Source organism: Haemorhous mexicanus, chromosome 8 (assembly GCF_027477595.1).
Source record: "Haemorhous mexicanus isolate bHaeMex1 chromosome 8, bHaeMex1.pri, whole genome shotgun sequence".
Lineage (NCBI taxonomy): Eukaryota > Metazoa > Chordata > Aves > Passeriformes > Fringillidae > Haemorhous > Haemorhous mexicanus.
In genome coordinates, this window is record NC_082348.1 from 26,785,677 (window position 1) to 26,800,940 (window position 15,264).

Consider the following 15,264-nt stretch of genomic DNA (forward strand, 5'->3'; position numbering starts at 1 on the left):
AAATTATTATTATTTTGATTTTCCCTTTCCTCCTTTCACTTAGAGGGATATTTAGACTGCTTGCTCAGCACCAGCTGGAGAAAAAGGACAATCCATCTTATCCAGGTAAGTACCCACCTTTTCTCATTTGTTGGGGTGTTGCTGTTCACAGCAGCCCTGGGTTTTGGTATGCAGGTTACATGTCCAGCAGCAGAAGTGCTCAAACAGTTGGCTCACTCTTTCTAGTGGCACTGTCTGACTCAGACAGGAAATCAATAGACTGGCTGGTTCTGAAGGACTGCCTTTTACATGCTTACACGTGACTGAGACTGTTGGTGGGGGACTGTGGACTAAAAAAAATTAAAATGAAGACTGAATTTGTATATCTTGCACTTAAATGTCCTATATAAATGGCTTCTGACATACCCCTGCTTTCTAGAATACATGTGGAATATTCTGTCACTGTCTGTAATAGGTATTGCAGTGGATGTGAATAACATTTTAATGGTGAAGAAAGCAAGACAGAGGAGTTGGAAATTAAGAGAAACTAACAATTGTAGAAAGTGCATTTAAAGTGCTATTAAAATTCCATTAGGCAGCAGGGTGACTCAAATGTTAATTCAGCTGTTTTCCATTAATTACTGATACTTAACTTGGCTGTATACTTCCAAGAGTGATGATACTGTAGCCACTCTGGTCTAAGCCAAAGCAAGACTTTCAGGTGGATAATATGTGGCATTAGACCTGGAAAAAACTGACAATCTTACTACTTCAGTTTCTTGTTCTTGGCTTTTTCTGTCTCCAGGGCTGTCTTTCCAAGACTTCTACCAGCAGTGTCGGGAGGCTTTCCTTGTGAACAGTGACTTGACACTCAGGGCACAGCTGACAGAATTCAGGGACCACAAGCTCATCCGGACCAAGCGGGTGAGTCCAGGGAAGAATTCTATTCAACCACTCTGAATAAAAAGGATGTTTACTTGCTGTATTGTTTTAAAGCATGTAGGAACTGGCAAGGGGCTGAAATTCTCTTAATTGCAGCTCTTTCCATGCCTCCAATTTGTCAACACCCTATAGAAATGCAGTGTGCTTTGGTTATTCAGCAACCTACATGTCTTCTTTTTGAAGACTGTGAGAAGTAGCAGACTATGAAGCCTGCCAGTCTGCTTTCACTAGTATTACCTGTATTTCTATAAGGAAGGAATGCAGACTTGTCATAATAATGAGGCAGTATAGCAGTACAAGATACAGGAACACAGTGTTGAGGAGCTTTGTAGTGTCAGACAAGCATAACCCACCAGAAGATTTCTCATTTAGTGACTTTTCTCAGTATTTGTGCATTTCCTGTGTTGCTCCACTGAAATATTCCAGGTTTTCAGTGATGTAGTTGTTCAGGATGCTGTCTAGCTCTAATCCAGACTGCAGTGCTGTCTAGTGGCTTGCCTGGCACTGTACACTGGTGTTAACAATGTCTGTGCATGTCTGTTCTCAGGGAGCTGATGGTGTGGAATACTTACTAATTCCTGTCGATGACAGTACCTTGACCGACTTCTTAGAGAAAGAGGATGAAGATGTGTAACATCTGTGTTCTCAGTGTCTACAGCAACTGCTCTCATTGGCTGCTGGAGAGGGGCCTATGCTCAGATCTCTCTTTCTCCAGCCTCACAGCTGCTGCACTGATAAGTAATAATTCTAATGAATCTTGCTCATTGTTCAACTGCCTCAGGTAGTTTGGAATGATGACTTCTGTAAGCAAGGCTTCTCTTGCACTCTAGTTGGATTTGTCTGCTTTGTCTCTTAGCTCAGACAATGCCTTCTTCCTATCTGTGCATCCAACCTCACAGCCAGAAAAACAAACTTGGTGAGATTGTGCCTTCTGCTCTCTACCTCAGTAGACTTGAAGGTTTTATTGGAGCAATTTACTTGGGAAGTGCAAATCACAAGATGGTCAAGAGCTTTAGTTTGTACTAGTGGTACAAATTTTCCCATCTGAGTGCTATCCAGTACTCCTCTACCATTTGACAAAACTAGCTTCCAGTGTATGAAGACAAGATTTATAATACTACAAGACCTGCTTTGACAGCACAAGGAAAGGAGAATATGAGTGTGTTTGGGATGCTGCAGGTAACTTAGTAAATTCTGGCAATAAAACTGAAGGACTTGTCCCAAACCAACATCCTTTTATAAGATTTAGATAATCAAAAATATGATGGACTCATGTCATTGCCTGCTACTTTCCAAGGTGCAATCCAGAAATATGAAGAGGCTATGAAGCTTTTTTTGTTTATTTTTTTAAAGCTTGATTGTATATTTATATTTTTTACATCAGGAGTGCCCACTGATCCTGGAGGAGGCCTTAAATGCCACTTAGAAGCTCTCCCTTTTTTAAAGCTCTTAGAGATTGGGAGACTGCTGAAGTTTCACATCTTTTCTTCAATTCTTTTTTTCTCAGTTATGTGGGAGGAAGCTCTATAGTTCCATCATCTGTAGTCTGCCAGCCAGATTTCAGGGACTCTCTATGCCTAATATTTGGTAGCTGTGTTACAGCTCAGTGTTGTAATAGTTCAAATCAATCAAATAAAGTACATTATTAATTTTCATTAGTTTGTCTTGTGTTTTGCAATCTTTTTGTTACAGGAAGATAAGAGATCCTTGTGGCAGTTGTGCAAAAGCCTCATTTTCATTATTACGTCAAATATCCATGCAGAAGATTTCAAACTACTGAGTAGAAATATTTTACATTGTTTCTTACATCAAAATCAAGAATCCTTTGCCTGCCTTTTAATACCAGTAGCTAGCTTTTAAAGAGAACCAAAACCTCCCATGGAGCATTAGTACCTTATCTGCCCCTCACTGACAGAAGCAAGAGAGATGTATGGCCAGATTTTTGTATTAGAAGCCTAGAGCATCTACCTCCCCCACTGTCAACTTGATTCTTCATATAGGTCATTGGGAGAGAAGAAATTCCTTCTCACTTCTCAGCATATTGAGGTGCCTTCATGGTATTGGTAAGAATGATGACCTTTATATAACCTAGGTAGCTTCAGATAAACCAATCATCTCTTTCCACTTAAATACATTTAGTGCAATTATTAGAGACATTGCTTGATGAGCTACTTTTATTAACCTAAAAGGATAGAGCTAACATCTTCACAAATTTCTAATGAAATATATTTACCATCCAGAGATGGTAGGGTATACAACTGTGAGGTTTTTTTCTTAAAAAAAAAAATCCCAACAGAAAAACTAACTTGGAAAATTAAACACATTGTCAGTGGTGAAAATACTACTTGTTCAGTTTTAGTAATCCTGTAATTAAGAGCCACAGTTACAGAAACTGTTTTTAAAAGAAAATAACAAAGGCACATGAATTTACAGCTTTGTTAAGGAATTGAGTTTCAACTTTACAAGGCTTTTTTGAATTGAGAATCCTTCTTTTGAAAATCCTTTTTTTGAAAGAAATCCTTTCTTTTAAAGCTGCATTAGTGGTAGATTGTGCCATTGAATACTAGTACCAACAACTTGCTTTGTGTTCTGTATTTATTTGCATCTGAGTGGTGCCTTAATATAACTGTTAATGCAAACAGTTGATCTCCATCCTTTCATTAACTACTATTTCTGAAATTTATTAGGTAAAATATCAGTGGCTTGCACTGACATGATTTGGCATAACTGTAGCAGGGTAAAACTGCTGCATAAGCTTAAATCTGGAGGTAAGTCAGGTTTTATATATTTTACCCAAAGCAATCCTTGAGTATCATGGTTATCAATTGTATCTGATGACATGAAGCAGTAACAGTAAATAAACAATTTATTCAAGTGCAGTCCAGTAATCAAGTAAATGAACCTTTGGTATTCCAAAACAAACATTTATTTTTCTGACATGACAAAATACACCCCAGACTATGAGGGACCATGTAGTACAATCATTCTGTACTGGACCAATTGAAAGCACCTTTATTAAGCTCTGCAATTGGATGGGTCTGTGCAAGATAACACTAGTGACTGAATTTTCTCTCTGCAGTTTTTTCCCCCTATGCCACCTGGAGAGGATCTCTGTCTTTCTCAGACACGATGATGTTGATTTTGTTCTGTAGGTGGATGGTGAGAGCGTCACGCAGCTCTGACAGGAAGCCTCGCTCAGTGTTACTGTGCTCACACAGAATAACACTTATCCCATTGGCAACTGCATCCAGCACATCATGGTGGGACATCTCTCCTGCCATTTTGAGAAAGAGATGTCACAGAGATCACAAATGCTGCAGTTCAGGTAACCAGGTCTCTGCAATGTAGGGAGCATCTCAGCTAAAAGCTGTGCTGATGTAATGGAATATAGGCCATAAGCAGAAATGCAACACCACCTGCTCAGCAGGAAAATGGAACACTCCTGCTCCAGGGCCCTCTGAAAGACTCAGCTGATAGCCCTGTATGCAGCTGGGTCAAACCACAGAAATTCCTTGCCATCTTTGAGTAGTTGTAAATTCTGCCAATTTGGGCAGAAAATAAAAATGCTCAGAGTGGTTTGGAAGAGGATGGAAGAAAGCAGTTCTGGGTCAGCTCTGCAGGGCTACACACAAGGGGGAGAAGGGGCAGCAATTCCCACAGAATGCAAGGCAGACTTCACATTGCTGAGCCATGGGGAATAGCTGTCCCACTGCTGGAAGAGAGAATAATGGACTAAGTGTCCCTTTGGCTAGACACACTATGGAGTTTCTTTGGAAGGTTCTGTAGACTACATTATATTCTGTTTTGCATTAGGGAATTCTGTAGGGAATAGAGGAAATTATGTTGCCAAAGGAGAAACACACTGAAAGTCGCAACTCACTGCCATCAGCAGTGATTTTATTTTTTTTTTTAATAAATGCTATAAAGCAATGCTTTAATTCAAGTATCTTTCACTGTGCCACACTGCCAATTGATCTACATTATTTCTACTTTAATGTTAATTTCTCATTCCAATAACTAATTGTTTCTCAATTATGTAGTCAAATCTTTCAACAGCCAGTCAACCCTTTTATTTTTTGCTGGGGCTTGTTTTTTCCCTAATGACTATTTTTACGAAAATAATGAAACAGCAATCTATTACCTGTGAGATAGAGGTCAGCTTCTGCTCCCTTAAGGACACTGCTCCCAGAACCAGCACACAGAGCAACTTTCTTCACTGGTGATTCTGCAGGATACAATGTGCCACAGTTAAACTCCCTCCCCTTTGTTGAGCCCTCAAGTGTGTATTGCTAGTAATTGTTTCAGTTAACTACTACCTGGATTTTAGAGGCAATGTAAATTTGGTTGAGGAAGAGACACATGTCAGTTTGAAAGAGTCATGGGCCTATAACACCTCTGACAATACAGCAAAATCCTTTGTGATAGGTAGATTTTTTCCAAGGGGCAGGAAACTTTGCAGAAAACTCCAGCACAGAGGCTGGCTGCTGGTGACCTTTCTCCTAGTGAGGTGTAAGTTAGGCTTCTGAAGTCTTTAATAGGCCACTACTCTTTGCAGGACTCTTGCATTCCACCACCATTATGTTACCAACTAATGATGCCACTAAGGCAGCACTTTGCCTCTGAGATGTACTGGTTCCTAACCTTCAGCTCTCAGAAGGCCAGTCTTAATGCAAGCTGAAAGCTGCTCCATGCCAATAAAAATTGTCTGTTTGCTGTGATTGCTAATTCCAAGTTATTACATATATGACAGTGACATTAATTTTAATTTTTCATATATATTACATTTGATAAGGAGAGGGGACACACAACACAGGGAGTTTTCAAAATCTGTTAAGGTTTTACAGTATGTTGCCTTGTAATTACTGTTGATTTAAGTGGAGTCACACCATATCAGAAAAAGAGGCTTTGAAGTAGTTTGGGGATGTTTTAGTGCAATTGTCAGACTAGTAAGATTTCTGCCTCCTAAATGACAAAGAGCTCTCAACAAATTTACTCTCACAAATTTTACCAGCTGTGGTCCTTGGACTTTAGAATAGGTAGCTGGGATAAGAGGATGTTTACATCTTACTAATGACTTCACTGTTTGAGCTAGTTCACCTTCTTTATCTTATCTTTCATCAACATGGTTCTGTGTTCATAATGATACCATAGAGTGTCTTACTCTTAAAGTGCTCTGAATTTTAACATTCAGCCACAAAAGGGAACATACAATCAAACAGTACACCTTTGTGCCTGATATCATGGGCAGGAAAAAAATTTAGTCATTATATAAATTACAAAAAATTGTATCTTTCATTCAACTTGTACTGTCCTTCTTCACCACATCAACCAGTGTAATATAGAATCCCATGAAAATGAAGATAAGATTCTTTTCATATGACTGTAAATTCTAAGATGCTGTTTCTTAACAGCGCTTCCTAGTTCTTGGAAGTAAACCTGGTGAGGACAGCAGTGTTTCCCACTGTCATGCACGCACTCCTGCTCCCTGTGTTCCTGCAGTGCCAGTCCTAGCAGGCAGTCTGGCCCACAGCCCTTTATTTACCCAGTGTCCTGCCTGCTCCCAGGGCCAGGCGGACGTGGGGGAGCTGCAGGTGCCCTTTGATACGCTCGACTGTGGCTGCCAAGGGGAGCGGCTCGCTCAGGGTGCACAGGCGTCCCATTCCAGTATGGGGAAGAAGAGGCTGGAAAAAAGTGAAAATAACTCTGAGAAAGCTCACTCCAGATGCTTGCAATGCTGTCCACACTGTAACAGGATGAGTATGTTGGGCTTGCAGGAACTACACTGAACTTTACAAAATATTTATGTGATGTTCTCAAATGTAACATGAACAGCTGTTGGAACTGATTTAATAATTAGTACAGACCATATAGATAGTTTGATTGCTTTGGAAAATGTGTGTGGCTTCAAATTCCCATATGCCAGTATTTCAGAGCTCTGGGGTAGCACTGCAAAGCTCTGTTGCCACTGACTACTGCATTTCAGTGTTTAAGGTGCTCAGCTCACACAAGTAATAGATTCACAGGAAGTAATTTTGTCATTTTGTTACCTTCTGTAGTAAGAGAATCTCAGTCTTGTGATAAAGAAGGCTGTTCTGGGACAATAATGCCACCACCTCCAGCAGTGCTTTCTGAGAGCAGTTCAGACTGACTCGTGTTTGTTCCTCACCTTCAACCCTGAGGAAAGATATGCCTGGTGCTTGTTAAGAAGCTAGACAAAATTTCGGCATTGTAATTACTATATTACAGCATTATAACTATTAATTTTGGCATTATTATTATTATTATTATTTTATTCCAGTGGCTGTTCTACTGCTGAGAAAGGAAAAAAAGACAGCATTGTAATTTCAAGCCTCGACTTGTCTTGGAAGAAACAAATATGGGAATTTAACTCAACTGTCCTCATCACATTTTCTGTCAATACTCTTCTTAAACACCCCTAATCTATGTGATGCTAGACTTGAGTTGCTATTACCATTTAGCATGACATAGATTGCCCAAAAAGGGATGATTATTTCCTAAGTTTCTCATTCTATTGCTGGAAAATACAGCAGCAATGCACAGAGGAACAAAATTATTAGAACAGTAAAATACAATTACAGCAACTTGTTATTTCAAACAAAGGAAGAATACGACATTATAGAGTGGAGCAGATACCTGGCTGGGAGAGTAGTGAGACAAGAGATCTCTGGGATGTCTTTGATTTTGGACAGCACTGCATCCAGATGCTCAGCATCTGCACAGAATTCTACCCGGTGAGTGCCCTCAGCTGGAGAGCTTGGCGCAGTTGATGGATGCAGTGGGACAGAAGTACAGGTGCCTGAGAAAACAGTACAAGATTGCTGGTTTATAAAGCCCTAACACTGTTTTAGCACTTATCTTTAAGAGATGTGGCACAAAGATGCAAATTTTGCACTCAAATCCTTTTTTCCTGACCAGAACTGAGGGCTTTTCATTCTCCTGTCTCCATTAGGCACAGTCTATTTTAAGTCCAAAGAAGCTGATGGATATGTATTATTTGCCATTCTTAATGCCATCAGGTTTATCCTAAGGATTGTACAAAACCAAAAAGAGTTCCTAGTTTGTATGACAGGCTGGAAAACTCACAGTTATTGTAATCTGTGAGCCACGATACGGGATAAAAATCTAAAATAATTTTACATAGTTTAAATACTTTGCAAACATTGAGATCTTGTACTTTACAAATGAAAGGTGGAGATTTAAAGTCAGTGATATCATTGCAACCACAGTGGACAATAAATATGCTCCACCAGTTCCAGATACACCCAATAGTAGAGTCATGCATCTGAAAATATCCTCCTGTGTTTGTTTTCTGGTATATACCACCAAGATAAATGTCCTAAAATGCAATTAAGGTTACAGTACCATAAAAATATTAGGAAAAATAAAAACAGTCCTCAAATCACCCCTGTAAAAGCTGGAAGGCAAATGATGAAAGATCCCACCTAAAACAGCATACATCTTGAATAATTTTAATTTGTTTGTTCTTAACAGAATCTCACCCAGTCCCTTTGTTAGCCAGTTATTAACTCCGTGAGGTATGGCATCGTACGCCGTATGTGGAGAATAAATCCCGATTCTGTTCTCCAAGGCTCGGACCACCAGCCGTTCCTTCCAGGTTTTCCACGTTACTCGCTTGAGTGGTGCGAATATAGGAGGGTGGTAAGAAAGAATGAGGTCTGCTTTCTTCTGCACTGCCTCTTCCATCACCTCCTCAGTGAGGTCGTTAGTGAGGAAAAGGGTGTTCACCGTGTGGGGAGGACTTGGTTCCACCAGCAATCCCACATTGTCCCAGCTTTCAGCCAGAGCGGGGGATGCGAAGTCATTCAGGGCAGAAACGAGCTCCCGGAGGTTCATGAGGGCGCGTACGGGCGGGCGGCCCAAGGCACGGACGCGGTGGAGAGCCGGAAGGAGCAGGGGCATGCGGGGACCTGTGCGGGGCAAACACAGGCCGCCGTGAGCCTCGGCAACCCACCGCCCGAACAGCAGCCACGGCCGCTCGGGCTGCGGACGCTGCCCCGCCGCCGGTCAGCGCTCCCGCCCACCCCGGCACCCCGGCGAGCCGAGCCGAGCCCAGCCCAGCCCAGCCCAGCCCAGCCCAGCCCAGCCCTGCCCTGCCCGCCCCGGGGCTCCGCGGCACCGCGCTCACCTCCCGCCGGAGCAGGGCTGGCGCTACGGGGCGGGACCTGCGCTCGGCCCCGCCGCTTCCGCCGCGCTCAGCGGGGCTGGGCGGCCCCTCGGCAGCGCCGGGTGTGCGCTGAGGCCCGCGGGAGAGCCGCCGCTTCTCCCCGGCGGGGGCTGGTCTGCATCAGCCCCGGCAGGTTAAGGCGTTCTCGGAGCGCGGCGGGTCTGTGCGCGGCATTTCGGTGGCGCTGCCTCGGGCAGGGAGGGAGCGGTGGCTGCCGTGGGCGAGGGGGAGCCGGGTACGGGTGGGTTGAGGTGGGGTCGCGGGGCCGGGGCTCCACCGGCGAGGGCGGGTGGATAGAGGAGATACCAACCCGTAAATCTCTCGGCTTCTACGCAGCCGCGGTTTTATTGCCGGCATTCCAAACACTTTATTAGAAAGTATTAAAAATATTTAAAAAGTCTGATTGGGCGCAGTTACCTGTCTGATGCAGGTGCTCACAGCTGTTACGAGTTGCCCCAAATAACACTTCTGTTAGGTACTGGCATGTAGATTTTACCTGTGAATTACCGCCATCTACTATTCTGCCAGCTGCCATAATAGTTGCAAAAACTGATTGCTTAGTATAAATTTTCATCCTAGGAAAGAGTGTTTTTCGCCCTCTTCCCCGTTCTCTAAGTGGTCTTTTTCTAGTAATTTTTCATATTTTATATGCAGTGTAGTTGCTTAATGCAAAGATTTAGCCATAGAGTTGCTGGAATGGCACCGTAGAACTGTGTGGTGTAAAAACATGTAACCAACAAATATTTTAGAATCAAAACCAAATGGTGATTGGCAGGAAAAAACCCAACACATTTCTTATGTTATGTTTACAGGAAATCGTTATATAGAAGGCTACCTCAGATTTTGATGAGCAGGCATGGTAAGAATAAGAGCACATTTTAAATATTTTCTGAAATAGTCATCTCTTGGAAAGTGAATAGCTGCTCTCCATCTCAAAGGATTACATGTTTTACTCTGATGCTGTGAGGAATTTGTCATGAAAAGTTCAGGGTTTTAATTTCAAACTTATAAAAAGATACTGTGAAAAGGGAAACATTTTGATTTACATCCGTCTAAAACATCATTATGTTTTCACTTTAAAGATCCCAGATTTTAAAGCTACTTTGACATGTATTTGATAATCTAGTTTGGTTTCTTTTGCCACAGAAGCATTAGTCTAGTTGCAAGAACATAGCTCTGCTTCAGCCTATGTAAACCTCTGCACTCAGAGGCTTTTAAAAGTTTAGCAATTTGAGAAATAGAGATAGACTTTATAGTTCTTAAACTGATCATACACCTTCTATAGCATCTTCATGGACATTGTGGACAGCTGTGTTTTTTACTTGTATACTTTTGGAGCAGTATGCCAGTATCAGCATGATACTGATTTTTATTAGTTTTGCTGTAGGGATATCCCCACAGTAATTGTTTTTGCATAGTTTAGCACTTTCCCTAGAAGCACTGTGATATATATGGCCTGTAGAGATAAATTTGCTTAGGTCATTGGGTAACTGATTTTAAATTTTATGAGGTTAACTTATAAATTCTTAAGAAAGGTAAGTTAGTTTGTAGATTTATTTGTGTGTGAAGGCACATTATATATGCTGCCATTCAGAACTAATCAAAAGGCTGCAGACATCAGTTGCTCCTCTAGTTGCAAAGCAGTGAGGTGTGTGCACCATCCAAAATACATAAAACCTTGATTCTTCACCTTTACTTTCAAGTGACTGAGTAGGTCCTGTTTGCAAATGAATAATGTATTTCTGGAGTGTAAAAGCATGCAACAGCTACTGCATTACCATGGCAAACTTGATTTGTCCTGAGACAAAATGAAGCTGAGTGTTTTCTGGTGATTTTACTGGAAATGCAGGTTGGTTGTGACAGTAGCCTTGCTTATGGCCAAATGTTGAAACAGTGGTTATATGCAGTGCAAACTTGCCTATGTTCTTGATGGTGCTGGGAAATAAAACAGTGTCTATTAGTATTTTATTGCTGATTTAATTATTGTTTTCTGCCTTTTGCTCAGGCTGTCACGCTGCATACTGATGTGGGAGATATTAAAATTGAGCTATTCTGTGAGCGTACTCCAAAGACTTGTGAAGTAAGTTACATACCAGGAGTAGGATTGCCTAGTGATGAAACAAAGCAGTAAAAATAGGTGAAGATTTGGTGGAGGTGAAGTGGCTTTTGCAATTTCACCTTTTCATGGAATGCAATACCAACATTTTAAGGTGGTGCAGTGTCTGTTCCACTCATGGAACTTGTGCACTCTGTCATACTGCCTGGAGTTTCGTGCCTGTTTCTCACTTGATAAGGTTTAGTTAAGGGTGCTTCTTTTGAAGTTCAGCATCTCCCAAAGTGTCCTTTGCCTTTAAGGGGAAATACAGCACCTAGTGTGATATTCCCAAATTTCCATGGGTTTACTCATACCCTCACAGACTTGGCTTTAGTTTGAAAGAGTGAAACTCACTCACAGTTGGTCAGGGACCCCAGTTTTGAATTTTTGCAATAAACTGAAATTGAAATAAATTTCATTTATTTTAATGAAAAAGCTGAGGCATTAAGTTATTGATTACAAAATTACACGTGCCAAATAAAATTGTTGAATTGGAATGATACTTGAGAGGATGTCTTAGGCTTCTTGTTTGTTCCTCAAGTCAGACAGCCTTGCACTGAAAGCTTTTTATTCTTTGTGACACTATCAAAGGAGTTTATTAGCTATCATATCTTTATGACTGCTCTGTGGCTATACTTTGTGGAATTCCCATGGTCACAAAGCAAAGCAGAGGTAAAAGCGTTGGTCTTGCCAATGCTGTCATTTTAGTAAGATAATACTGTTTTTCAGTTGTTTGTTAATATGGTTTGTTTGATTTTTGTAGAATTTCCTGGCTCTTTGTGCTAGTAACTACTACAATGGATGCGTATTTCACCGAAATATAAAGGGCTTCATGGTTCAGACAGGGGATCCATTAGGTAAATTCTTCTGTCTGGGTTTTTTCTGTGGAGAAAAATGTACATAAAAATAAAATGTAAGGAAATAAATAGGAATTATGGGTATTAAAACCAAAATGTAAGTAAAGTAAAAATATAAGAGTCATTGTATTATTGATAAGAGTTTTTTATTATGAGATTATTTTTTGTGGTGGGCTTACAGAAGTGCAGGCATTACCCCGATTTTAAGTAATCATCCATTCTACAAACTTGAGTTTTACCAGCTGTTTCCACTAAATCTGATGGGTCTGTTGAATTAAGTAGAAGCAGGTGCTACTGAGCTTTGTGTGGTTTCTGCCTAAAAGGCTGCATCTAAAGCATTTGGGGGAAATGTCCCAGACGGTGTCAGCTGTTTGGGAGAAAATCTGATTCAGTTGTGTCTGTTCATACTCATACTGAATTTTATTTGAGGATATGTCAGCGTTTTCTTCTGCTGTTTAATAGGTTCCTTATATAGAGTTATGTCTTTATGCAGTGTCAAGAACCTGCCTCAAACTAATTGCAGGCTGTCCAGGGTCTTTGTTGTAAAATGCTGTAAGAGAACATAATTTCTGGATTCTTCAGTCTGAAAATCCAGTAATTTCTACTGTGGTGTTTCTTTGTCAGGCACTGGGAAAGGAGGTAACAGCATCTGGGGCAAGAAGTTTGAAGATGAATTCAGTGAATATCTAAAGGTATTTCTGTGCTGTCAATATGCACTTAGGTTTTCATTTGAATTTTCTCTACAATAATTTTCTCTTGGTTGGAGAACAATAGCGTATTATTAAAATAGGAACAGTCATTTCTGTGTTTGGCAAGTAAGGTTTGAGGGTTTTCATCACAGAAAACAGAAGTAAAGAGAATTTCTGACAGCATTTTTCATGCACTGAAGGCAAAGAAGTAATTTCTCACTGTAAGAGCCATTTCGAGGAGCTCATTACTGATTCTGATGGAATATATTAGCAACCAAGATTTGTTCTTAATAATGGTATTGAGGAAGAGCTCTAAGGCATAGAGCATTTTGCCCAGGTTCGTTCTGGTTTCACAGATGTGTATTCATGCTGAGGTTTTTCCCCTTGTTCAGCACAGTGTCCGTGGGGTAGTTTCCATGGCAAACAATGGTCCCAACACCAATGGATCACAGTTCTTCATCACTTATGGCAAACAGCCACACCTGGACATGAAGTACACAGTGTTTGGAAAGTAAGTGATTCAACTGCACGCCTCTGTCAGAGTGTGTGAGGGACCTGAGTATTTCAGGGCACATGCAAATGCTTGAACTTCTCCTCAGAGTTCATGGATGCTTAATATTTCCTTCCAAAATACATTATTTGCCACGCAAAATGTTTTGGTTGTCTTATTTTGTATCATTTACTTGCAAAATCCTTGCCTTGGGATGCTTGACTGTAAAGTGTTTTGAGATACCACAAGTGTGAAATTTAAATCATATTAGAAGGCAATTTCCAGCACTGGTGTTTTTCTTGCAGAGTTATTGATGGCTTGGAGACCCTGGATGAGCTGGAGAAGCTGCCTGTGAATGAGAAAACCTATCGACCTCTTAATGATGTTCGCATTAAAGACATTACAATTCATGCCAACCCTTTCGCTCTGTAGGCACAGAGTGCTGCATCACATTCTTCAGAGACTGGTCAGATACTTCCCAGATTATGGGGTTTAAAGAGCTATCAAAAAGGGTTACTTCAGCTGGATCATGTCTTTGCTTATTGAATGCAGAATTTCCAGGAGCTTTAACATTGTTCGGGAGTTGTCACAGAGAAGTCTTCTGCTTCAGGAGCCACGTTTTCCAGAGTATCTTCCAGCATTTTGATTTTTAAGCGTTGTTTTTTATACTTGTAAAATAAAAAAGTTTTAATTTTTTTCCTAATCTTTGGTTTTTGCATTATCTTTCTGAGTGATGTTATGTTAAGCAACGTTCTTTGCTATAATTTCATGCTACCAGTTTTGTGAAACTTTCTCATAACGTGTCATCTTACTCATTTTTCTCAAAAGAGTAAAGTAAGATCCACATTTTTTCCCCTAGGTGAGAGCAGTGTCATAAACAGATGGAACCTTTCCCTCCCAGAAGATTAAAGAACATATTTGGAGGAGTGTTTGCTCTTGTGCTGCTGTTGATAACGTCTTTAGCCTTCTCAAAAGACAGATGGGAGTCATTTCTTCTGCTTCTGGCACAGCACTATTGCTCTGAAAGAGTAAGTATTTCTGTCCTTACATAGCTGTTGGCTGAAACTAGGTAACGTGGATTTACTGTAGCTTGGTTTTTTTTGCACAAAGACTAGGGGATAAACAAAACAAAGAGCACTGTCAAAAAGGCTGTGGTCACATGGTGTTGAACAAATAAGAGCCATTTTGGACTTCTTCCCCCAGCCTGTTTCACTCAGTGAGCATCCCTTAGCAAGGCTCATTCTTATAAATACGTTTAGTAATCCTAGGGAGGCTCGAGGTCCAGCTGACTTGCAGTCAGCTTCAGACCATTATTTGGAGACTTGGCCTCTTAATATAATAAGTCATTTGCAAGAGAAAGGCAAAGGTGTGCTAGGTACAGATTACTGAGGTAATGAGAAGAGTTAATCAACACCTGCTCGAGGGGACAAAGTTTCTATATTCTTCTTGGAATGTTGCTTTAAGCTCCCAGCCCTTGTTCCAGGCTTAATATGTTTTAGTGTAATGCTTGAGTCAGGTAAAGGATTTTATTCTGTCAGCTCTGTGCTCCTCTCTTCCTTATAAGCAGCAGCAGTAGCAAGTGACCAGAAGTTACAGCAATGGCACACCTGACTGACACTGCTGCCGTGCAGGAGGAAGGACACACTGGGAAATTTCCTCAGTGCAAAAGAACTGTAAATAATTAATAATTTAAAATCGTACTGAACTGGAAACAATTTCAGTTAGGTTTTTTGGTTTTTTTTTTTTTTCCTCCGCAAAAAGAAGGCTGTTACATAGAAAGTGTGAAATGCAGCAGCACCAAGTATTTTGCTCTCTGGAGGACACAATTAAATGTAGATACTTTTTTGGGGTGGGTTTTTATGTTGGGGTTTGTTTTTTTGTTTTCTTTTTAATTTTTGGCTTTGTTTTGTTGTTGTTTGTATTTTTTATTTTAATGTAATGAATCTAATGTTGCGCATTGAAAGGAGAGTGATCCTATTAGGACAAAATTACAAACAAACTTTTCA

The 15,264-nt window shown here is 40.7% G+C and overlaps 3 protein-coding genes across 6 annotated transcripts in view; 2 read left to right on the forward strand and 1 right to left on the reverse strand.

Annotated features, from left to right (window-relative positions):
- Positions 1 to 2,576, forward strand: part of LOC132330675 (hyccin 2) — a 68,023-nt gene extending 65,447 nt beyond the window's left edge. The window contains exons 25-27 of the mRNA XM_059853327.1: positions 44 to 105; positions 785 to 903; positions 1,469 to 2,576. Of these exons, the coding sequence (XP_059709310.1) occupies positions 44 to 105; positions 785 to 903; positions 1,469 to 1,555 (268 nt within the window). The 3' untranslated portion in view covers positions 1,556 to 2,576. The remainder of the gene's footprint in view (positions 1 to 43; positions 106 to 784; positions 904 to 1,468) is intronic.
- Positions 2,577 to 3,824: 1,248 nt separating this feature from the next.
- Positions 3,825 to 9,133, reverse strand: NIF3L1 (NGG1 interacting factor 3 like 1). 2 transcript variants are annotated; one of them, XM_059853335.1, is made up of 7 exons: positions 9,089 to 9,133; positions 8,442 to 8,870; positions 7,576 to 7,738; positions 6,969 to 7,095; positions 6,464 to 6,602; positions 5,063 to 5,146; positions 3,825 to 4,195 (listed from the first exon to the last, which is right to left on the reverse strand). In XM_059853335.1, exons 2-7 carry the CDS (start codon positions 8,860 to 8,862, stop codon positions 4,011 to 4,013), a joined length of 1,119 nt encoding a protein of 372 aa, XP_059709318.1. In that variant the 5' UTR covers positions 8,863 to 8,870; positions 9,089 to 9,133; the 3' UTR covers positions 3,825 to 4,010. The 2 variants fall into 2 exon arrangements, with proteins under 2 accessions (XP_059709318.1, XP_059709319.1); XM_059853336.1 differs by lacking the exon at positions 9,089 to 9,133 and having other exon boundaries at positions 8,442 to 8,574; positions 8,689 to 8,985.
- A 2-nt stretch (positions 9,134 to 9,135) lies between these two features.
- Positions 9,136 to 13,961, forward strand: PPIL3 (peptidylprolyl isomerase like 3). Of its 3 annotated transcripts, none has more exons than XM_059853337.1 (7): positions 9,136 to 9,286; positions 9,940 to 9,986; positions 11,133 to 11,207; positions 11,986 to 12,079; positions 12,704 to 12,771; positions 13,161 to 13,279; positions 13,564 to 13,961. In XM_059853337.1, the coding sequence occupies exons 2-7, from the start codon at positions 9,984 to 9,986 to the stop codon at positions 13,688 to 13,690; spliced, it is 486 nt and encodes a 161-aa protein (XP_059709320.1). In that variant the 5' UTR covers positions 9,136 to 9,286; positions 9,940 to 9,983; the 3' UTR covers positions 13,691 to 13,961. The 3 variants fall into 3 exon arrangements, with proteins under 3 accessions (XP_059709320.1, XP_059709321.1, XP_059709322.1); XM_059853338.1 differs by having other exon boundaries at positions 9,148 to 9,260; XM_059853339.1 differs by having other exon boundaries at positions 9,157 to 9,362.
- Positions 13,962 to 15,264: the final 1,303 nt, after the last annotated feature.